Source organism: Schistocerca nitens, chromosome 3, assembly GCF_023898315.1.
Source record: "Schistocerca nitens isolate TAMUIC-IGC-003100 chromosome 3, iqSchNite1.1, whole genome shotgun sequence".
NCBI classification, from domain to species: Eukaryota; Metazoa; Arthropoda; class Insecta; order Orthoptera; family Acrididae; genus Schistocerca; species Schistocerca nitens.
Genome location: NC_064616.1, coordinates 580,248,699 through 580,274,489, shown reverse-complemented (window position 1 = coordinate 580,274,489; position 25,791 = coordinate 580,248,699). Strand labels below are relative to the sequence as shown.

The window sequence follows — 25,791 nt, the reverse complement described above, 5'->3', positions numbered from 1 at the left end:
GAAAACATCGTTAGGTGTAGGGAGTGCCTATATTGTTGGCGACACACCAAATCAATTTCGGCTTCCCGACCAGTGTTCGGTGTATACTGCGGAGCTTTACGCTGTTCTCCAGGCTGTCCACTACATCCGCCGCCATCGGCGGATACAGTACGTAATCTGCTCAGATTCTCTCAGCTCTCTCCTCAGTCTCCAAGCTCTTTATCCTGTGCACCCTCTGGTCCACCGGATTCAGGACTGTCTGCGCTTGCTCCACCTGGGGGGCGTCTCAGTGGCGTTCCTCTGGCTCCCGGGACACGTTGGTATCTGTGGAAATGAGGCGGCCGATATTGCAGCCAAGGCCGCAGTCTCTCTTCCTTGGCCAGCTATTCCATCGATTCCTTTCTGCGATCTACGGAGCGTTTTATGTCGTCGTGTTGTTCATTTATGGCACGCGCATTGGTCAACACTTCCCAATAATAAATTGCGGGAAGTTAAAGCTCTTCCTTGCGCTTGGACTTCTTCCTCCTGAATGCGTCGTCGGGAGGAGGTAATTTTAACTAGACTCCGGATAGGGCACTGTCTTTTTAGCCATCGACATCTTTTAAGCGGCGATCCTGTCCCCACTGCTCTCAGCTGTGGACAGTAAGACACCTTTTAATTGAATGCCCCTATTTTAATCCGTTACGCGCCGGTCTACAGCTCTCGCCTGATCTATCGTCGATTTTAGCAGATGACACGCGCTCAGCCGACCGCGTTCTCCAGTTTATTAGTGCCAGTGAAATGACGTCAGTCATTTGAATCTTTTTTTGGGAACAACCAACCCCTTTCTGTAGTGGATTTTTAAGCCTTCCTTCTGCTTTTAGTTTCTCCAATTTTATGACTTTGTTCCCATTGCTGCTGGTTTTCAATTTCGGTTTTTTTACTGTTTCCTAAGTCACGAGCTGGGCACTAATGACCATAGCAGTTTTTCGCCCTAAAAAAAAAAAAAAAAAAAAAAATAAAAATAAAAAAAAAAACATATTAAATGTCTTGGAGTGAATGTGGAGTTAAATACCGAATCACAGAACTTTCTCTTGGGCAGCTCTTCCTATTTCAATGACTAGTATCTTCACAGAAACTCTCAAACGTAAAATGTATTGAGTTATGATTAATATTATCACTGTGACATATTATTATGTTTCATAAAGTTGACAGCTAAATTATTTAATTGCATTGCACATAAATAAAATATGTGTTAAAATCTCTTTGGGATTCACAGAATACAATTCATGTAACCTAACAGAGTAAAGAATTCACTTACACACTCTTGAAATTTTGCTAATGTTTTGTTACTTATGGAAACCTTTTTTAATTGGTCCATGCAATGTGTGAAGTAACTAATACTTTTTTGTCAATACAATCTCTTAAGGGTGCAATCATATTAACAATATTAAAATTGGTGACTTTAGTTTCCTGTTGACTTTCCATCTTGTACTAGTGTTCAACTTTAATATTAGTGAGTTTTGTTTGCTGATGACTGAAGTAAAAGAAAGTTGACAGTGAAACCAAGTGCTGTCACATAGCCCACTGCTCTGGAAAAATACAAAGGGACTGTTATTATTAACATATACCACCAACAGAATCTGTGTATATGTTACCACATGCAGCACATACTAACAGACTGAGGTTTTCTGCTATAAAACATATAGAACAACATTTTTAGATGTGATTATGTTCTTTATTGACTTCACTCCTTAGTTTTGCACGTAGTCCAATTTTTCTCATGTGAAAATAATTTTATTCATATAAACATCAGTAACGGCAAATAATTTCCTCTCTGCATACCCTGCCACCTCCATAGTATCGTAGAAAGTAGATTTCACATATGTGATACTAATGCATGTTGATTGTATTTTGTTTCTTCCAGCAAAACAGTCTCTGTCACTAGAGCAAGATGACTACGCTCCAGCAGAAGCTGGACCAGATCCCTCTGCTCCTGTTACACGGAGAGGGGTGTTCACTTCATTTCTTACTGGGAAGCCAATGGACATCCCAGAACAGGATGTGGTGTGTATTAAACAATTCTGTCTACATTTTTCTCTGCTACTGAGTAATCGTCAAATGGAGCTGTAAAATTGTGAGAAAAGTATTTATGGCAATTTAAACTTTTTTTTTATTATTTAAGATCACTGTAAAATATGTCCTATGCAATACAAACACTTTTATTCAGGATCAGGCAAATGACTGATTTCATAAGTGTAGTTCATCAGCTTGTAATTTGTAATTAATTTTTGTGTTTGATCTTAATGAAAGCAAACAGAGGAACAGAAGAGTATTAAAAACATCTTGCCTCATGCAAGCATGCCTACACCGATTAACTTTCATATCTGTACAATCTCTCTCTCTCTCTCTCTCTCTCTCTCTCTCTCTCTCTCTCTCTCGGCCCCCCCCCCTTCCCTCTCTGTTTCAGGTCAGAATCACCACAACCTTTAGTAACTTACCACACACAATTAAGACGTGAGTCCCTCAGTGGTTTATATTGATTGTAACTCTTTTCACAGTAGCAATTAATGATACTATCCTGTACATGTCAGCTAAAGACCAGTTGTATTGCAATACCATCAATTTCACGGACAACATCTCCCAGGAAGTGAACCACACCATTCTCTTATTTCTACAGCATGCTACTTTTGCCCAGTCTGAACTAGGGATGATCAGTATAATATGCCACCCACTCTAAGTTTCTTGGACTGTGTACAGCATAGTGAATTAAACCCACAGCTGTACCATTCTGATCAAGTCCACTTGACAGCCTCATTACGGAAACCTGTATGCCTTTGCTGTGGATCAGATGCCAACAGCTCTCATAAAATATGTGATAACAATCCATAATGTATCTGAACACCCGAATTAACTGATCCTGTTTAATAAAGACCAACTGGGATATGACTGGAGAGATTAAGTAGAACGCTACAGCACCCTCCATTGGACTATATCCATATAACTACTTCATGAGGTCCCCCATGGTGTATAACCTCCCGTTCGGAGAAGCAAACAAAAATGCAGACTTCTCCATTATCCAGTGTTTATTATTGTAATTCTATATGTGTGTGCTAACCAGAGAGCCATTCAAACAGTTGGGTTCAAAATTAATGAAAGCATAGGTTATGCTCTCCTGCACATAAAGATTCACACACAACACTCCTTACAACATGGAAGTAGCATATTCATGGCTGAGTTGATAGCCATCACCAAAACCTTATAATACATAAGTACACAAAAACTTCTTGGTGTTCAGTAGTTCAATGAATAATCAGCAAGTTGGGGACAAATATTATTCCAGTTCATTAGTCTCAACTATTCTTGATCTACATTTTGACATTCACCACACTGGATTCAAAGTTACACAGAAATACCAAGAAACAAAATTTGGTAATCAATTAGCCATAGAGGCAACCACGAAGGAAATGCTAGAGATCAGAATATTGAGTAATGATTTATGATTAGGATAGTGACATAATTTTGGAAAGAGTCGAGTAGAAAATGACAAGCCAGTGTGACCCCCATTATATTATGACTAATCAAAGGCACATGGTTGGTTTGCGTATGTATCTGCTACAGTTAAGCACTCCTGTGCTTCATCCTATGAGAGGAGCTATCATGATGTTGTTGTATTGCCCTCTTTCTTTTTCATTGGTCTTCTGACTGGTTTGATGTGGCCCACCACTAATTCCTCTACTGTGTCAACCTTTTCATCTCAGAGTAGCACTTACAACCTATGTCCTTAATTATTTGCTTGATGTGTGTTATCATTAATGCCTGCATCATGGTGCTGGCCACCACACAACTGCAGGTCTCATGTCAGGTGGCCCAGGACCGGCAGTTTTCGGTTCAAGCGCAGTGCTGCTGAGTTGGACAGCGCATGTGGGGTTCATACACATAGCTTTCTTCACAATAACATAGCAATGCCTGGCCAGCTACCCACATCAAATAGCTGCTACATGACAGTACTGTGCCAATCGTTCTATGCCATGGCGCAGTAAACTCGTTGACGGTGGGTATATTCCTCCGTTGCCCAGGCTTTATAAGCTCATGCAGGCCCTCACTCGAGCAGTCTCATCTTGGACTTTGCTACCACTGGTACCACGACACCACACCATTCGGATCACCATCGTCAGCATTCAGACCGCGCTCTTGAACTGGGATTCTGCTTCACAGCACTCCAACTTCAATGTCATCCACAGACTTCACTGATAGCTGTCCTAGTGGCTGCTCTAGATCATTCAATGGCGTATAGTATTATTCTGGTTTTGCTTTTCCCTCTTTGTGGAACAAACTTGTTGTCTATTCATGCCTGCTGTTATTTGTTGTTCCCCAATCATGGACACAACAGTATGTATCCCAACCCAATCTCTGTCTTCCTCTACAGTTTTTACCCTCTACAGCTCTCTCTAGTTCCATGGAAGTTATTTCCTGATGTCTTAACAGATGTCCTATCATTCTGCCCCTGCTTCTTGTCAGTGTTTCCACATATTCCTTTCCTTGCCAATTCTGCAGAGAACCACCTCATTCCTTACCTTATCAGTTCATCTAATTTTCAAAAGTCTTCTGTAGCACCACATCTCAGATGCTTCTGTTCTCTTCTGTTCCAGTTTTCCCACAGTCCATGTCTCACTGCAACAAAATTCTCTGATCCAAATGTACATTCTCAGAAATTTCTTCCTCAAGTTAAGACTAAAGTTTGATACTAGTAAACTTCACTTGGCCAGAAACGCTCTTTTTGGCAGTGCTTCGTATGCCCCTGTGCTCTGTCTCTCATGGGTTATTTTGCTGCCTAGGTAGCGGAATTCCTTACCTTCATCTACTTTGTGATCACCTATTGCAATGTTGAGTTTCTTGCTGTTCTCATTTCTGCTACTTCTCGTTACTTTCGTCTTTTTTCAATTTACTCTTCACCTATATTCTGTACTCATTAGGAGACTGTTCATTCTATTTAACAGATCCCATAATTTTTCTTCACTTTCACCGAGGACAGCAATATCAGCAGTAAATCTTAACATTGATATCCTTTCACCTTGAATTTTAATCCTTCTCTTGAATCTTTGTTTTATTTCTGTCATTACCTCTTTGATGTACAGATAGAACAGCAGGGGAGAAAGAGTACACTCCTTTCTTACACCCTTTTTAATCTGTACTTTGTTCTTTATCATCCACTCTTATTGTTCCCTCTTGGTTCTTGTACACATTTATATTACCCATCTTTCCTATAGCTTACCCCAGTTTTTCTCAGGATTTCGAACATCTTGCATCTGAACGCTTTTTGCCGGTCAACAAATCCTATGAACATATCTTGATTTTTCTTTGTCTTGCTTCCATTATCAACCGCTGCAATGTCAGGACTGTGAATCTGGTGCCTTTACCTTTGTCCTCCTAGTTGTGGCTTATATTATTGTTAAATACCTTTTTAAAACAAAGTTAAAATGGGAACTATAGTTAGTGGGAAGCCATCGATCAAGTTATATCATTTGTAAGAGAGAGTAATTTGTTATAATGTAATGGAACTTCTTATAAATGTATCTTGTCAATGGTATGAGCATAGAGGGAGCACCTGTCACTGCACTGTGGACCCGAAAGACCTTCAACTGTGATCAGTCCTCATGCTGACATGATTTATCAATATTTTTAGACCCTTTTACGCAGTTCCCCAGCTGTAGATCTTATGAACTTTAAATCTTAAACTTTTTGATCATGATAAAACCTAATTTTTAGATAACATGATGTACTTGAATTTGACAATTGCCTTTTTGGCCTTAAGTGGGTGTCAACAACCCATTGGCCAGTTATCCATAGTATACTGAAAATACTACAGAGAGATACTGCGTCCCTGTAGCATTTTGTACTGCAGAACATCCAATGCTTAACTGTCCTGTGTATTTAAGTCTCAGACTCTCTTATTAATGCAATTATAAAGAAACCTGAACTATAGACATATCTTATGAAAGTAAATTACATATGTATTATGTCCAGAACTCCATAAATATGATTCACAATGACTATACTATGAGGCTTGAGGAGCACTGATTATTGAAAGTGAAATGTATGGCAATGAAACTGGTATAGTATATGTCAATGAGTTATGTTGTTTAAATGAGTCTTCAGTGGAAATGCAAAACTAAAACTTGACACCTCGTGGGAGAAGGAAAACCTGTTTATCATGTTTTAACAAAAAGGTGAAAGTGTTGGATGCTTCATTATTATGTGATAGTAATAAACCTTTTTCAAAAATCGTTGTTTCAGCTTGGAAGGTGTCGATTTGTGTCAGAATTTGAAAAACTGAACAGAATTGGAGAAGGAACGTATGGCATTGTTTGTAAGTAAAGTTTGTTTTATTACAAAGTAAGCATGCCAAACATGTGTTGCCTGTATGAACTACTGATCTGTGATTAGTAGTTGATAAAACTAAGTTACCAAGTACTTGTTGTAGTAGTAGTAGTAGTAGTAGTAGTAGTAGTAATTATCAGAACTTTTAATTGCATTCTGTATATTAAAGGGCATTACTTTACAAGCCCTTTGCATCACTTTTGAATGTTGGGATGTTACATGAAAGAAGTTATTTGTCTAAGAACACTTTTTCTTTCCAGGTGTCAGATTGTTTATTCTTTTTTTTTTTTACGTAATTAGAAATGTCTGTAATGCTGAGTTAGAAAAGAAATGAGCTTTTTTGTTGTGAGTAAAATGCAATTTTAAATGATATTCACAAAATCAAGTAAAAGTATTTTTTGCTCTCTTCATTTCTTCCAACTTCATAGGAAGCATAATCGTCGATCTCCACCTATAGTGTGTGATAAAAGCAGAGTAACAGACCAGTAAAAATGAGATTTCATTGAATTGTTGGAAATATGAAGGAATCTGTGACTGAAAGGAGCACTGTGTGGGGGCTGGAGAAATGGAACAACAAATATTATTCTATTAGGGTAGAACTCATGTGGTGTATATTGAGACTGACATTCTTTGGTCAAAAGCGTTCTGAAAATTTCATTTTTCATATTCATAGTATGAACTGAGCAGCTGATCTGGATGTACACAGTTCTAATAAAGACTCTAAGAGCCAGGCAATGAAAACTGTAGAGTGTGTCGCAGAGACAAGATAGAGTTCTCTGTAATATTGGACATGAAAGGCCCTTGCTCAAAGTGACTGATTAAAGATGTTTTGAACACTATATTTATTTATGTAGATGCCATATTGTATTGCTAGTTTTACTTAATCTTAAGTCTGGAAATTATTTTATCATTTGTTGTCCATATAACTTTTATAATGTTACCTGGAAATGCTTTAGAGACCTGAAGTAAATAAAGTTAAATTTGTTTGACGTTATGTATCTTGCTGCAAGACTTGAGATTAGTGTTTCTTTAGTGGCCTTTATTATCCATTTCTAGTTTGATACTTAAGTTATATTTTCCACATTTAGTCATGTTAGTGTAATTTTATGCATTACTGTTCCTGACACTGACATTTCTGAAACAGTCTGCAAAGTTTTGTTTCTTTGCATTTTTGATACAGCCTGCACACATCACAAAAAATTACTCTCATTGTAATGGTCATGGCACAGTCAACAGCCACAGAAAATAGTGACCAGTGGATCTCAGATGTGAATCAAATGTTCTTCAGTATACAGAGAAAGAGCATGGAAAATATGAAGATTTAAAAATGTGGCCAAGATGGCAGTAGGAATGGTAAGTTATTTAAGAATGTTGGGAGCAAGGGAGTTACACAAGATGCAAGAATGGAACTAAATATAAAAATGTCAAAGAAATTAGTAATGCAAATGCATCTGACTAAATGGATAAACAAACTAAATTTATAAAGATTATAATAGAGGGAAACATTCCACGTAGGAAAAATATATCTAAAAACAAAGATGATGTGACTTACCAAATGAAGGTGCTGGCAGGTCGACAGACACACAAACAAACACAAACATACACACAAAATTCAAGCTTTCGCAACAAACTGTTGCCTCATCAGGAAAGAGGGAACGAGAGAGACTTATCTTCGGGGGAAAAAAGGACGGGTATACACTCGCGCGCGCGCACACACACACACACACACACACACACACACACACATATCCATCCACACATACACAGACACAAGCAGTCTGCTTGTGTCTGTGTATGTGTGGATGGATATGTGTGTGTGTGTGTGTGTGTGTGTGTGTGTGTGTGTGTGTGTGTGCGAGTGTATACCCGTCCTTTTTTCCCCCCGAAGGTAAGTCTTTCCGCTCCCGGAATTGGAATGACTCCTTACCATCTCCCTTAAAACCCACATCCTTTCGTCTTTCCCTCTCGTTCCCTCTTTCCTGATGAGGCAACAGTTTGTTGCGAAAGCTTGAATTTTGTGTGTATGTTTGTGTTTGTTTGTGTCTGTCGACCTGCCAGCACCTTCATTTGGTAAGTCACATCATCTTTGTTTTTAGATAAATTTATAAAGAAGTAGGTTCGAAGTTAGATGAATAAGTTGAAAAGGGTGGGCATTAAATGATAAGAAACACAAAATAAAAATAAAGGAAGAAAAATTAGAACAGCAGGACAAGCCACAAAGATGGAAACTTGGAGGAAAAAGTACAGGAAATTGACAGTAGAAAGAGATTAGCTCAAGTTAAGGTCACATGGGTGTAAAGATCATGGTAGGTGTCAGAGAGAGTGCACGGATGAAGACAGCCCTGGGAGTTGAGATCCAAAGGTTCAGTATCAGGACTGACTTGTTTCTTAGACACAATATGAACTAATTTAGTGGCTGACTCTTTTAAAGACATGGTGAAATAGTTCAAAGTAATAAGCTTTGCTGTTGCACGACAGTAGAAACTGAAGCCATTTAAACAGCCCCAAAAGAAATAGAAAAGTGGGTCACTTCAAAGCATTTGAAAAAGATGCTTTTGTTTGCTTATTGTGCAAATTGACATTTTTTTCATTGAAACCAAAATTAAATATATAAAAGATATCCTGTACAAGATATCACCATAAATAAATGAAGAAAGTGAATATCTGAAAGCTTCAGTCATTTATTGAGATTTTAAAATTTTATTTTTTGTGAAGATCCATACTGTCACTGTGTTTTGAGAATTAAAACCTGGGGTCCAAGCAGATTGTTTTCTTTTTATGATCCATGCAACTGACAAGTTTCAAATGAACCCCCTCCCCCCCCCCCCCTCCTGATTTCATGCCCCAAGCTATTGCAGTCCATTCTTCCTTCCCTGGTTACATTTCCTCCACCCTGCCCCCACCCTCTCCTCACCCTTACACCTTCTCTGCTGCCCCCTCCTTCCCCCCTCTTGGTGTTCTGTTTTATGTTGACATGGCTGTCCACCAGGTTCCCTGTATTGCTTGCAATTTTGTTCCTCTTGCCTGTGCTCCTTAACCCTTTTTGGCATTTACATCCCCACTTGAGATTTGACCTCCATCTCTAAATTTTCTGTTTTTAGTGTGAGCCATTTGGGGAAAAACTCCCACCCTAGTGTCTACGGTGTGGATACCTCTCCCCCCTTCCTTCCTCTCTTCATTCCCCACCATAGACCCGTCCACCCTGTTAGGTCACCAGCTTATGTAGCCAGACCGTGTGGTGTGGCTGTTATGTACCCATCTGGCTGAGCCCCCTGACAACACAGGGATCACACTACTGATACCTGGTCTGTTCCCTCCCCATGTATGCCAAGGAGTGGTTGCTTGTCTTTCTGGAGCATTGGAACTCCCAGCAATGGCTGCCATGCCAGGCTGCCCTTGCTGTGGCTGGATGGTGCCCATGGGGAGAGCCTCTGATTGGAGTGGGTGGTATCAGGGCGGATGCTTGGCACCTGAAGCATATAAAGCTGCGAAAATATGGCCATTCTCAAATGGCCATCTCGGTGAAGGATCATTGAGTGCTGCTTCGTATGACCCGACAGCCTCCCCTTTCCTGCCTACACCATGGAAGGAGGGCCAGGCTCACCATCCTGGGATAAAACACTTCCCCCTACCTGATCTGTACTAGGACTGATTCACTGTCACTAAGCCATTGTTTTTTTGTGGAGAATATAGAGGACAAGTTTGGTGAAGCGAAGCCCCTCAGTAAGATGCGATTGTGCTCCCTGTTGATCAAAGCTTCTTTTGCTACCCAATCTGCAGCTCTTCATACTTGTAATCATCTTGGCAATGTCCCAGTGTCTGTTACCCCTCGCCAATCTCTAAATATGGTCCGGAGAGTGATTTTTCATAGGGACCTCATCCAACTAACTGAGAAGGAACTCTGGGCTAATCTTGGGCGATATGGTGTTCATTTTGTTCGACGTGTACAGAAGTGTCACAAACACAACCGCACCGATACCGTGCCTTCATTCTGACCCTCCCAGAGAAGGCCAAGGTTATGTGCTACAGATGTGATGTGAAGCTGTATGCCCCATTACCCATGAGGTTTTTGCATTTTGTGCATATCTTCCCACTGTATGGCAGACCCTCTGTGTGGTGACTGTAGACACACAATCCATAAGCAAAGCCCGTGTTCCACAACCTTTGTATGTCAATTGTCATGACCACCATTCCCCTCGCTCATCAGATTGCTTAGCTTTCAAGAGAGAAAAGAAGATCCAAGAGTACAAGTCCCTGGATTGCCTGTCTTAGGCTTGGGATCGCCAAAAATATGAGAGACTTAATCTGGTGCCACTTTCTGCAACTTTTGCCTATGTTACATCCTTTCCCCTCTTATCTGTTCCTTACCCCAGCCCTGTCCCCCTCTTTCCTCTCCCTCCCCTGTAGTTCCTATGACTTCCCCTCCACGAGCCGCTCCCCCTCCCCAACCGAAGAAGTGCCTCCCTTCTTCGGCACTTGGCAGTGATGGGCTCCTCCCCTCCGGGACCCCTCTGCTCGGCATCTCTCACGCCAGAAGCCTACTACCACAACTCGCCCGTAAGACACACCACCTGTGCGCCCCAAGGTCGCCCACTCTCTTTCAGATCTGGATCTTGCAGAATCCAGTGGAACTGCATCAGATACTATTGTCACCTGCTGGAAATATGTCGCCTTATTTCCTCCTGTTCTGCATTCTGTCTTGCTCTTCAAGAAATGCAATTCCGTGACAACCCCTCTCCAATGCTTCATGGTTATTGGGTGTTCTGTCTGAACCATGCCGGCCCCCAGATAGCATCTGGAGGGGTCTGCACTTCGGTTCGCTCCAGTGTCATTAGTGACTAGATCCCTCTTTGTACCAATCTGGAAGCAATAGTGTTTAGAATGCAAACTATTCCAGCAAACACCGTTTGCAATGTCAATCTCCTTCCAGGTAGGCCAGTTCCCTATGTTGAACTGGCTACCTTAATACAGCAACTCCTGCCCTCATTTCTCCTCCTCGGGGACTTCAGTGCACACCGCTCTCTGTGGGGGAGTGCCATTTCAGTGGGCAGGGGTCTTCTAATTGACCAACTTATTACAGACTTTGATTTGTGTCTCCTCAATGACGGTTCCCCTACACACTTCATTGCCGCTCATGGCACCTTTACTCCTATCGATCTCACTATCTCCTCATTGGTCGCCCCATGATGATCTTTGTGACAGTGACCACTTTCTGGTGATTCTAACGTTCCCCTGCCTCCACCTGGCAGACGTGTCCCCATGTTGGGCATTCTGCTGGACCAGTTGGCCTATATATATGTCTGCTGTGCTCTTTTGACACCCCTCTTTCAGATTGCACTGATGCTGGCACTGCTGTCCCCCTTGTCACCGACTGGTACCGTGGTGGACCAAGGACATAGCAGTCGCTGTCCAGGATTGCCGATGGGTGCTGCAGCAATTTAAACGACTCTTCACAGACCAGCCTCTTTGCTTTTAAGTGCCTCCATGCTAAGGCTCGGTGCCTTATTAAGCAGAGTAAAAAGGAGTGCTGGGAGTGCTATGTTTCGTCACTGGGGACGTATGCCTCTTCCTCCTAGGTTTGGTCCAAGCTCCATAGCCTTTTGGGCTGCCAGCGACAGTCAGCTGTCCAGGGTCTTATTCTGTTAGGTGCTCTGTTTACTAATGCATTGGTCCTTGCAGAGCACCTCGTGACACACTTTGCGGTGGCATCATCATCCTCTTCCTATCCTGCTACCTTTCTCCATCAGAAACGCTGAGTTCAACAGACCCCCCTCTGTTTCAACCCCGACTATGCTGAACTCTTTAATGAACCCTTCACTGAATGGGAATTCTTGCAGGCTCTTACCTCTTCACATGACACAGCCCCAGGCCCGGATTCCATCCACAACCAAATGATCCAACCTTTTGACATTACGCAGAGGCAACATCTACTGAAGGTCTTCAACCACATTTGGCTCACAGCTGCTTTCCCGTCACAATGGTGAGACAGTATAGTTATTCCCGCCCTTAAGCCCAGGAAGAACCCAACATCTCTCGACAGCTACCACACAATTAGCCTGATGAATGTACTTCATAAACTGTTTGAGAGGATGGTTAGCTTCTGATTATGTTGGGTACTCGAATCTTGGGGCCTTTTGTCCCTGTATCAGTGTGGCTTCCGGGAAGGACGATCTCCAACTGACCGTTTACTCAGATTGGAAACAACAATCTGACAGGCTTTTACTAATAGCTGGCACTTTGTCATGGTCTTCTTTGACCTGCGAAAGGCATACAATATGGCTTGGCACCATCAAATTTAATTACCCTCTATGACTGGGGCTTTTGCGGCCCCCTTCCAATTTTGTCTGCAAGTTTTTATCCCACTGGTTCTTCCGGGTTTGAGTTGGCACTTCACTCAGCACCTTTCAGATTCAGGAGAATGGTATCCCACAGGGGTCTGTGTTAAGTGTCACACTCTTCCTCATAGCCATTAATGGGATTGTAACCTCTGTTGGGCCTGTGGTTACCCCAGTTTTGTATGTCGACAATTTTTGCATCTGGTATAGCTCCCACTCGGTAGCATCTGCTGAGCGCCGAATCCCAGGCGCCATCCGATGGGTCTCTGCATTGGCCGTCTCCCATGCTTCTGGTTTTCTTCCTGCAACGTTATTTAGGCAACCAGCTCATAGATGTTGTAACAGAGTCCCATTTCTTTGGACTTATTTTTGATAAGATGCTGACATGGCTGCCCCATATTCGCCACCTGAAGACTGCATGCATGTGGAAATTTACTGCTCTCCAGCTCGTGATCCACACATCTTGGGATGCAGACTGTGCTACTCTTCTCCATCTTTATCATGTCCTGGCCTTGTACAGACTAGATTATGTTAGTCAGGTTTATGTCTCAGCAGCTACTTCCACTCTGAAAATACTTGACTCTGTTCACCATTGTGGGGTGCGTCTAGCTATTGGTGCCTTTCACACTCGTCCCGTTGACAGTCTTCTCACAGAAGTGGAGATGTCCCTTCTACAAATATGATGGAGCCAACTTCTGGTTTCTTACGCAATCGCTATTCATCGTTTTCCTGACCATCCTGTGTGCCCAGTTCTCTTTGCAAAACGAAGAATGTCTCCTGGTAACCACCCACGGGTTGGATTGACAATTGGAATGTGTCTCACTTCCCTCTTTCGGGATCTCCATCTTCTCCACTCGCTGGAATGCACCCATTGTATTTCCCCTACCTCCCCCCCCCCCCCCACCAGGATGGTGCCTAGACCAGAGCTTCTAGCTATTAACAAGGTCCTCCATTTTGTTTGCTCAGGCCACCCTCCACAGTGTTTTAAAATGTACCGACTCAATGAGCAGCCTGCAGGATATTGAATAATGCTACTCTTGTCACCCTTTGGTCTCTACTATCTGTGGCCTTCTCTCTGCCCTTGGCCATGCTGTCTGTTCAGTTGTCTTTCTGGGTCCCAAGTTACATGGGCATCACAGGGAATGAACTGACTGACCATTTGGCTAGAGAAACAGATACTTACCCCCTTCCCTTTTATGATTCCAGGTGCAGATATGGGGATCTACGTCAGATCTCTCTTTACCCAAAAGCAGAATCACAGTTGGTGCACTACTGCTCTCAGTAACAAACTCCGCACAATCAAGGAGTCTACTGCAGTTTGGCACTCTTCCTTCTGCTCCTCTTGGAAAGAGCCCACTGTCTTATGCCGTCTACGCATTGGTCACACCAGGCTCACTCATTGTTTCCTCTTGCGTAACGAACCACTCCCTAAATGTGGTTGTAGAACCAGACTGACGGTATCCCATATATTGGTGGAATGTCCCCTTCTTTTGGCCCTTTGTACTAAGTATAGTCTTCCAGATTCCTCAAATTTAATATTAGCTGATGATTCACAGATGGTTGAACTGATCCTCAGTTTCCTCTGTGAAGGTGGTTTTTATTTTCAAATATAAGGTTTTGCTTTACTCCTGGAACAGGGGCAGGGTGGTTATGGTTGGGGCCTCTCTTCTGTTTTTTCAGTCTGGGACCCATGACACTCCTTCTTGCAAAGACAGCTCTTCTATCCCTCTGTTTTCCCAGTTTTTAGATTTGGGCTACACTTTTATAACCTTCTACTGTGTGTGCTTCAACTTCCTTGTTTTATAGTTTGACTCATCTTATTGGATCCATCCACTTTTAGTGGACCCTCTCTCTTTTTGGGATAACTTCAGAATTGCCAGACTAATGACCTCACCGTTTGGTCCGATAACCCCCATCAATTAATTCATAAGTCAGTTTCAAGCATTTATCTTAAGCTTCCATCTTCTTTTCACAATGTAATACATCACTGTACTTGTGAACAGGTATACAATAGTGTACGTGAGTATGTCCATTAGCCGACACAAACAGAAAACTCCAGGAAGCACAGGGTCACACGGGTGTAAAGTACATAGTAGGCGTCACAGAGTGTGCACAAATGAAGATAGCCCAGGGAGCTGAGAGGGCTGAGAGAAAACTCCAGAAAGCTTCCTGTTTGTGTCAGCTAATGATCTTTATCATGTAGACTGTTGTATTGATTTTGTTCCACATATACACAGAAATACGGTGTATACCTGTCCGCATGTGCCAGTGATGTATTACAATGTGAAATGAAACTGGAGGCATTAGATATGTGCTTGCAAATGACCCATGTTTAAAACTGGTGGGTTGTATGGATGATAAAAAGAATACAGCCTATTTGGACCACATTTTCATTCACAAAATTTATTCAGATCATAAGAACTAATCTTGAAACAGTAAAAGCTACTTTTTTCTGTTTATTCTTGGTGCCCAGTTTTGTTTAAAGTAATTAAGTGACTGGCGTGCAGTTAAGGTACTACTTCATTAATGTTGTTAACACTCTCACCTCATGGACATTTTCTTCTAAAGATGGCTTAATTGAAATACATGACCAAGACAAATAAAAAGTTACTTGTAGTGTTTCACAATTAGTTTTTAATTATTAGTTACTGAGGTTATAGGGGTGTCTAACATTACTGAAATTTTCATTTTTACTGTTTTGTCACATTGTATGACTTCATAAACCACTTTTTATCCAATGGTCATTTTTTATCCCCTGCTTATTAACTATCTCTTCCAGACTTCTCTTATTTTAATGTGCAGGTTTATGCTTTTTAAGTGGTTTCCCAATTAAATGTCCATCCTTGTCTGCTCAGGGCCATTTTAAGGTCCAAATAACACAAGTGGCTGCTTGGAATGCCGAACTGAGAGGGGTGCCAGAGGCACCCAAGTGCCGTATTTGTAGACATTTGTATGCATTCTTCATCGGAGGTACCACAGCCACAAATTTATTAAATGAATGTAGTAGTTTATTTTTCCATTTAGGCAGTATTTATTTGAACTTATTCTTCATTCCACAACTAGTTAACTTTGTAAACACAAACAAATGGAAGTACATAATGTGAATATGCTGATATTTTTATACATATGACACCTTTATCAAGCTAAATCAAGGCTTAAAAAGCCTAAACTAGTTTTGGAACAAAAAAGAAGTTCAAATTAATTGAGTGTAAGTAGAAATACACTACATTCATGTTTACAGGGTGTTCTCGAACTGGCTATGTGCCTGCCATAGGTTAGAACTGGTAGTATCAACTGGTTGTTGATAATCCGTTTCATAAACATTTACAAGTACTTCTGAATATACCATGAGTAGTATTTCTTCTCCTGTCTTTGTTTCCCCGTGCTTATTGTTTTCAGCTGCCATATGTAAATGAATTCTTAAAGATTTAATAACATTGTATGTATATACTGATTATGCGTCAATATGGTCTCTGTTTTGTTTTCAAACTTACTCTTATTCTTGTGCAGTTCAAGCTAACAGAAGTATTTCATCCCAAAATAAAAAAAGCGACAAATCGGTCGTATTAACGTGTGTTCCTTTTTCTGTTTAGTCCATTAACTTTTAAAAATCTTTCTCTGAGGTGCTGACAATTGTGGGTTAGATTGATGAAGTCAACTTCCATATATACTTTTAAAATTATAAAATTTCTATACTCTTCATGCATTTGAATTGAAACTGAAGCTTTACTTTAAGTATTTCATAATGAATTGGTCTTGTTTCATCCATTAGTTTTCTCTTCAATTGATACATCCTTTCTGTCTCCAATTCTTTATATTTGTTACTTTCTTTTTCATTTCACTGCATACACAAGTTTCCTTTAGATCATCAATGAGCTGAATCCTTTTGCCCTCTTGCCTCTTGACTTTCTCTTCCCAGCTACATATTCTTCAGGAATGGTTTTTGTGACACCATTTCCCCATAGCATATACCTGCTTCAATTTTTCCTGTTTTCATTACTGCCAGTAAGTGGCTGTCTTCTCCAGTATTTATTAACAATTAATTTCTCACATCAACCCATTTTGTCTTTTACATTTTTAATCACAACAAAATGTCAGAAACATCCAGCCTTTTTCAATCATCAGTCCTCTGGGATCAAGTTTCTGCACAGGATCACAGAACACTAAATGAAAAATGTTTTATTTGTTGTTTCCTCAGGCTAATGCAGAACTTCGATATGAAGATTTAATTCCTTGTGTTTGAACTCCCACTACAGATCTAAAAGCTTTCTAAAAATTATCAATCTCTAAGTGATTACTCATGCACATTGCTTCTTACAACCATGTTTATTATTTGCAGCTGCCATCAAACTGTATCTACCCCCTGAAACAGTTTCTTCTCCTTATTAAAAAAATAAAGATTTTTTTTTCTTTTATCCCAATAGTGACAACTTTTCTTTGTTCCCATTATTGTAGTTTAATATACTATGGCATTGTTCTAAGTATTGGGTATAATCTGACAAGGACATTTTGTCAATGATCCTCAGGTTTCATATTCGCTACATATAGCTTGCTTTTTTCATTTGCATTATTCGGAGATATTTCTCTATGTATCAAATGGCTGAATGCAATTATTGTAGCAATATTTCAGAAACAAAAATATTTTAACTATTTTAGCAACAACAGATATATAAAAACAATGTACTTTGTAAAAAAGATTTAACATTGCAATCTGTAATCAGAGTTGATTTCAGTGGGTTAAATAGGAAGTACTTTTGATCAGTAAACTTTTTTTAATGACTAAGAATCAATTCCCCCTCTAGCTGTACAGACCAGTGTGCAGAGATTTACATAGATTCTGTCCATGCCAATTAGTGTTGATGCACTTTGTGGAAAATAATCATCCCCAGGTATGTCTATGAACTGTGCCACCAGTGATTCGTAAGGTTCACTGTGGAGGATCTGTATAACTGTGAAACGCCCTGTAGTTGCTTCTTGTGATGCAGTGGGGAAGATAGAGAGGGAATCACCTTCTCACTCTTCAGTTTGCAGACCTACCAAGATGGGAAGTGCGTGACCAGTCTGGCAATCTAACTTCCCTCGCCACGTGGGATTAGCCGCGCGGTCTAAGGCGCTGCAGTCATGGACTGTGTAGCTGGTCCCGGTGGAGGTTCGAGTCCTCCCTCGGGCATGGGTGTGTGTGTTTGTCCTTAGGATAATTTAGGTTAAATAGTGTGTAAGCTTAGGGACTGATGACCTTAGCAATTAAGTCCCATAAGATTTCACACACATTTGAACAATTAACTTCCCTTGTGCTTCTACCCTCCACATCAGCTGCACACACACCATTGCCTACAACCTGTTACACCTATAGAACACAATTTATCCCTTAATATGGCTCTGCTGCATGTAGCTGTTGTATACACATTTGATATTTCTTCATAACCCAATTAATTTAAAAATAAACATTAATTTTATACCATTGAAACACTGTTTTCAGTAATTTGCTGTTTTTTCATACTCTGCAATGCAGAGACTATCAGTTTTAGAGAAAAAAGGAATAGAACATTTTTAGGAAATTTAATGTAGTGTAATTTTGTGCTGGCAAAAATTTTCACTAGAAGCGGAGATTTTCGAGTTATTCTAGAAAAATATAAAAAGTCATATTTAAACAGCCACAATACACCTCCCTAACTCTCACACCATACCTGTCAGGATTTTTAGTATGTTATTTGTAGCACTCCTTCCTACCACTGTAAAAAATTTGTAACTACATGAATTTTTTACCCTATTCAACCATTTTTGGTCCTTGTTGATTCGTCTACTGCACATATTCGAGAAATTTTGTCATCACAGGAGACTGAAATGCTTGAAATGCAGTTGATCTGATTTCTTTCAATTCCCTTTTCCAACAAAGACAGACTAAACAGACACATTAGACATTTTACAATCTGGGTTGCTGTGCATATGTGAACCATGAACACCCTTTCAAGTACTAAGTGATCTGACAGATTTATAGAGAAATGACCATTGGAGGAACTCAGTTCTGGATCACATTGTGTAGTAACATACCCATTTTACTTCCCTGTTTTGCTAAATTATTCTTAGCAGACATGTTGACTAAGTTAAAGGCAAACATTATCAGTTGCCAGGAAATTATTGTTTTCTAATGGGGAATGGAAGTGTACTTTCGGGTAGGGTGAACATCATCCAATAGGTTTGTTTATGCATTAAAGTTGATGATTATTGTGATTTGTGAAGGCTTTCTTGGAGAAGTTATAGTAAATATTCATTGTTGGCAAAAGTTAAATTAACAAATAACTTCCATATTGTATTTGTGTTTAGATAGCACCAGATAAATTCTGCAGACGTTCTGCCAATTGCTGTTCCTTGCCTAGTTCTCTAATTCCTGTATGTGTAATCACTTATGTTCAATGGTAAATGATGTATCAATGTTCTTTATTGACAATGTTTAGAATTGTGTAAATGCTTTCTGCTGCAGATCGTGCAAGAGATACAAAATCAGATAAAGTGGTTGCACTGAAGAAAGTTCGAATGGAACATGAAAAGGATGGTTTGCCTGTTAGCGGCCTTCGTGAAATTTCAGTGTTGCTGAGTTGTCGCCATGAGAATATAGTTCACCTGAAAGAAGTTGTTGTTGGAAGGAGCCTGGAAAGGTGTGTTCTGGTTAACCACTTTCTTAATTGGTATTTATATACCAATACAAAAGAATAAGGGAAGAATAAATAAGCTGCCTTGATCATGATACTTTTAAAACACAGTACTGCCTGAAGTTAGTCTTTGTAATAAAGTGAACTGCGGCTTGGACTGCTCACTGCAGTTGGTCTGTTTTGTACCTAAACCTGCCTTTTGTTAAGTGAGGCATGGTGCGTTCTTCACTCGGTGACTGATATAGATTTGCAAGAATTGAACTCTATTTCAGAAGTGATCACAAATTAATTTTTGCTTAATAACTTGCCCTAGACAACTAATAACTGTAATCATGTCTCTCTCTCATGTGCACATTGTGTTCCGTAGATTCCATCATGAAGGAGAACCATTGGAAATATGGAAAGAGCCAAGGTATACATCTGTAGTGTGTTGTTACAAACTATTTTGAGATCTGTAGAAAGGATACTAATAAAGTTTTGCTTTACATCCATGATTGTCTTGCTTTCTTGTAGCATTTTCCTCTGTGCTCATTGCAGGTCTTCAGAATTTGAAACCAATTACCAGAGGGTTACCTTGTTATTTTAGCAGTGGAGCATGGTCATTCCACCATGTATGTGGAAGCTCATGATTTGTAGAAAACTCCCAGGCTTTAAAGCAAGTCTTCACTTTTGGAAGCACAGCCAAGTCACATTGAGCAAAATAAGGGTTGCACTGAGTCTATGACATATAATACAACTAAGTAACCCTTTCAAATTTTTGAACAATATTCTATATCATGAGTGGGCAACTGGCGACCCGTAGACCGCATCCAGCCCACAATCTGTTTCAGTCCGGCCCTCGGAAGAAATTCTGGGTGAACACAAAGCGAATGTTCTCTCAAAAATGTGTGTATTGAGGCATAATTTGCTGGCATGGCATGTCAGGAAAGGGGTGCCATTGCTGTCGGTGCATTACCGCATAAACATCAATCTCACAGATTCTATAGTTTTGACTTTATGCTCTAGGAGCACTGCTTTTACATGACGAGGTGGCCCATAAGCTTAAGTAAGTGTGTGAATCAGGTCTGCGGTTCACCAAAGGTTGTCCATGCCTGTTCTAGATCATTGTTTTAGTGAAGAAACACTTAATGAATCTGAATTTTGGCACACAACTTTTAAATGACTTTGTGGTTTGTGTCCAACATTGTTCTGTACGCTATATAACAGTGAAGTTTTCTTTGTTTAGAAATGTTGAGAATCACATGTTTAAACATTCGCTGTTGTAAGTATGGTTGAAGCTAAACACACACAGAACCAAATTGTTAGCTATCCATGTGTGGTCTCACACTGCAAAACTTTCCTAGTATCCTTTGTATTGACAGTTACTTATAAATGATTGAAGTTTGAAAGAAAACATTTAACATATTTCTGTCTCTTTATATTGTTCAAAATATGTTATTTTTAAATTTCTTTCAAAGTTTTGTTATTGTTGTCATTATTTAAACAAGCTGTTGTCAAAAGTACCGTTAGTTTTCTTTGAGAGTGTAATATCAAACAAGCAATATTTATGTCTTAAATTTTCTTGACCGTTGTCCTGTGTAAATGTGACTCGTAAAATATTAACATTATCATCTCAACTAATATCATTTTCTTCTTACATTTGGATACAATTTTTACATTTGAATTTTTATTGTTTCAGCATTTTCCTTGCAATGGAGTACTGTGAACAGGACCTGGCTAGTCTACTTGATAACATGCAGGCCCCTTTTTCTGAATCACAAGTAAAATGTATCATGTTGCAAGTTTTACGAGGCCTGCAGTACCTACATCGTAATTTTGTGGTACATCGTGACCTTAAAGTTTCAAACTTGCTGATGACAGACAAAGGATGTGTAAAAATAGGTAACTTTATTAATACTTATACTTCTGGATTGTCTTTCAAATGTTACTTCCTTTAATAGTTGTTGTCGCTGCATAAAGACATTGGTTTTTTGAAATATTATGAAGCTGTAGTTCCATCAGTTCACCTCCAGACCTTCCGTTCCACCTAACCTTCCACTTTTTGACCATCTATGCATCGTTTCCTGCCATCTGAGAATCTTCATACATCCTCACTCTCTTTCTGTTCCACAATCTGACACACTTTCCTCTCCCACCATCATGTGCAGACCTAGTGTTCAGTTATGGGGAGGGGGTCACAGTTTGTTAAAAGTAACTTGTAATTCTAGAACTCCTTATTTTTGAGACTTAAGTTCTCACGCTACTATATTCTCCAAAAGCTAGCTCTGAAATATGGAATTTAAAAACATAAATGCTTATACTAAAATGTTTTTTGGACCGGAGAAGGTCATGACCCAGGTGACATTTCCCCTCCCCCTCTTCCCCCTCCACAGGATCTGCACTTGCCTACAAACCTAAAACCTCTGTACCCACTCACCAACCCTATTCATCCATATTCTTATCTCTGCCCACTCAGTTCCTTGCCATCACACAAATTACCTTGCTATCACACCGTTTTCCCCATATTTCAAGTCCATGAGACAACCCACATCACCCCCCCCCCCACCCCCCCACCATGTTATTCAATGAGTCTAATCTTCACCACCTTCCGCTCACAAAAACATGCTACCTTTCAGTGCTCAGACGTCTTTGTTATTCTGTGCTAAGTTTATCATGAGAAATAATTTATTTGTTCCGTTTTTGTATAATTATGGTAGTCTTTACAGTATCATTGTACATGATTAAAGTTATTTATGGTTCACATTTCCTTTTACCTTAACATTCATAGTTGACTGACAGAGCAGACTACCTGCTTCTGGGGAATATTGAAATATTACTACAATGTGATAAGTACACTGATTTATTCAGTGTATATGAATGTTCGACATCATCATTTACTTTTAAACCATTACTAAAAACATCTAAATCGCCAGATTATAAATGTTCAAAATTTTAGGTTTCTGAAATGGATTATAAACTGTATCAGCTAATGTGATGACATGGTGTTTCATTAATAATATATCCTTTCATAACAGTGTTTCTCTCTCTGTCTCTTTTTAGCTGATTTTGGACTAGCACGATGGTTTGGATTACCTTTGCGACCAATGACCCCTCGTGTGGTAACACTGTGGTATCGTGCACCAGAGTTGTTGCTACAGGCTCGCACACAAACTACTTCTGTGGATATGTGGGCTTCAGGCTGTATATTAGGTGAACTATTGGGCCATCGGCCATTACTGCCTGGGCGTTCAGAACTCGGCCAGCTTGAGCTTATTGTGGATCTTTTGGGAACACCTTCTGATGCCATCTGGCCAGAGTTCTCCTCTCTTCCAGCTCTACAGAGCTTTACTCTGAAGCAGCAGCCCTATAATAATTTAAAGCAGAGGTTTCCATGGCTTTCTGCTGCCGGGCTAAGGTTACTAAACTTCCTTTTCATGTATGATCCCAAAAAAAGAGCTACCGCTGAAGAGTGTCTACAGAGCTCTTACTTCAAGGAAGCACCACTTCGTAAGTATTTGTTTTTTAATATGGTTTATGGGTCATTAAACACCCTTAATTCATACAAGTAAATATTGACAGCTTTTTCATCAAAATGACTCAGTGTTTTATTATTAATTTAAAATGCATTGATTTTGGTTTCACTGCAACAAAGAAATATAAGTAACAGAATATTTTATAATTTTTCATGTTTATGAAGCAAATGGCTTTCTCTTTTAAAAACATGAGCTTTGTCTTAAGATATTTTACTTTTTGGCTTTATGTCTGCCAAATACTGCTCTCTATAGATAATGCTGCTTTGCATATCAGCATGTAGCACAAGGAAAGTGAAAGAGAGTAACATAACCACTGTGAGTAAGAGTTTTGTTGTCCAACATGGAGAGTGACTACACTACTTTACCAGCAGACTGGTGCTATTGATACAGAGTGCTTGTGGATCCAGAGTTCTTCTAACATCTCCTCGTTTCTATAGTGGGCTGAAATTGAAATACCTTTATCTTATAGCCAGTATGCAGTTTATTCCTTCTTTGTTCTTGAATTATGAATTTTTCTTCTTGAATAATAATTGCCATTATCAGTGACAATTGCACAATCCTCTTCTGAACCACATGATAAATCTAAAAACTTGCATTTAAATGCATCACTGGTCATTTCTTCATGATAATCAGTGGATTTGAAGGATGTAAATATTATCTTCACACTTTAGATAATGCCATATTCAGATGATCCTGCATGACAGAGTCTGTTTCCTTTGCCACTCAATACTTTCAGTGCACCTCTGCCTTTTGAATCTTGACGTACATGGTTTCTGGCATGAATTTGATTGAACCAGCTCTCATTGAGGGTAAATAATTGGGCTTTGATTTTCTTTCCTGATGTGTGGTGCATTTCTCTCATAAAAGTAGCTATAGCTGTTGCAGTGTTAGATCTCTCCATCATAATTTTGTCTTCCATCGATCCATGTTCTGTACCTAAATCGCAAAGATTTCTGAATTCTTCCATTCGAACGATGGCCCTTCTTTGAAAGCGTCTGCTAGCATTTTCCTTGCAGGATACTTGCTACTGTCGTAATATTCCATTACGTTATGATGAAAAATGTCTTTCTGGAAATCAGCCAAATCATTGGCAGTTTTTCTTCCACCAATATCTTTTCTCAGAGGTTGAAACTTGATTTCTGGACCACAGGTTTGCATTGCCCATGCTTCTGTAAATATTCTCTGTACTGTTCCCAGTGAAAGACCACACACACCTTTCTTGTTGCAGTCTGTGGTGCCAATAAGATATCATCTCTTCTGGCATTGTCTTTAAGGTTGCAAATAAATTTGTATATATTTTATATGCCATCTTTGTTTGTCTGTATGTGCCGTGAAACTCGGGCACCTTAACTGTTAAACAAAAATGGCAAACAATCCCTGCTCTCTCTCTCTATCTCTCTCTCTCTCTCTCTCTCTCTCTCTCTCTCTCTCTCTCTCTCTCACTATCTCGCTCGCTCGCTCGCTCGCTCACATTCACGCAGTGCACACTTGAGCGAATTCTGGCTAGTGGTTAGCAACAAAATTGCAAAGTCGTGTCAGGAGCAGTATGAATGAAGTGCTGTATTGCCACACAAACCATGTTAACAACAGATGTTCGTTAAGTAATTGTTGCTTCTTACTTTATCTGGGTGGTGCTCACAGTAGAAATGAGATTGTGGAACAGTGTAAGCTCAAAGACCAAGTTGGACTAGGCAAAAGGCTTCTCATTAGGGCTTAGAAATGGAGGAAAGTTGAGGGATTGGAGAACTGACCTACCATTCTCACTTTCCACTTTCACTACTCCCTAGTGTGTGATTAGTTACCATAATTGGATAATAAACATGAGATTCAGAAAATGTCTCCAGATTTAATCATATACACTTACTAAGAACTGTTTGCTTTTACGCAAGATAAGAGCACTAGTCCTTCTTTCCCGATTTGCACATATTATCCAACTGAAAGTGATTTTATATTTTTTCTTGTTTGTTGTAGCATGTGACCCAAAACTGATGCCAACATTCCCACAACACCGGAATCTTAAGCCTGGAAAGCCAGGTGAAAATCCATCTTCCGGTTCAGCAGCTGCTGGAAATAGTACACAAGACCCAGCTGATCCATCAAAAGCAGCAGATTGCTCACTTCATTTGCCAGCAATTTCAGATCTGGTAAGTATCAGAAAGTGCTATTATTTCATTTGAGGCCTTTGTTAAATGAAATTGCGGAAGTATTTCAAATATTTAATATTTCTAAGGAAAGAAAAAATGATCTTTCTCTATTAAAGGTCAATATTTTATTCAAAATTTATCGTCTAGCAAAATAGTGTAATGGTTAAAGGCTGAATGCACATTTTGAAAGATTTTAATTTTACTGTCCATCTACACCTATATATCAGTTTGTCAGCAATTGCATTGATTTAATTCAATTAAAAGAAATATCTTGGAAATAGACCAAGTCTTCTCTTTGTAAATTGCAAACATGTTTGAGAACGTTCTCCATTTAGAGCAAAACTTGATTATTACAAATGCCAAAAATAATGCCCGATTTTGTAGAGTGTGTGTGTGTGTGTGTGTGTGTGTGTGTGTGTGTGTGTGTGTAGGAGGTGGGGGGGGGGGGCGTGCATGTACGTGTGTGTGTTTTATTTTCAAAAAATATTTTCTCTAATGATAGTAGAAAGGATAAATGCAGAAACAGCATATTGTATTGTAGAAGATGCCAGATTCTCATTGGTTAGTTCTAATGAAGTAAAGTACACAGTTGTGTACTTTTGCATGTAGATTGCAAAGCTAGTGATGCTTTTCCAATGTTTTTTAATAATTACAGACAGAGAAAACAAAATTGTTGTGCAAGAATTATTTGAACAAAACTAGTTTCGCATTTTTTTTTTTTTTTTTTTTTTTTCCTATTTCATTCGTACCCAAGAAGCTAACGCACTAAAGAAACCAATAATAAGGTGACACACTGTTAAGATGCTGGACT

General features: G+C 39.7%; 1 protein-coding gene across 1 annotated transcript in view; it reads left to right on the top strand.

The window, feature by feature from the left end:
* LOC126248491 (cyclin-dependent kinase 10) overlaps window positions 1-25,791 on the top strand; it is a 124,557-nt gene that overhangs the window by 88,411 nt on the left and 10,355 nt on the right. Inside the window, exons 3-8 of the mRNA XM_049949522.1 lie at window positions 1,886-2,025; window positions 6,256-6,328; window positions 19,156-19,330; window positions 21,003-21,205; window positions 22,364-22,810; window positions 24,808-24,980. Coding sequence (XP_049805479.1) covers window positions 1,886-2,025; window positions 6,256-6,328; window positions 19,156-19,330; window positions 21,003-21,205; window positions 22,364-22,810; window positions 24,808-24,980 — 1,211 coding nt within the window. The remainder of the gene's footprint in view (window positions 1-1,885; window positions 2,026-6,255; window positions 6,329-19,155; window positions 19,331-21,002; window positions 21,206-22,363; window positions 22,811-24,807; window positions 24,981-25,791) is intronic.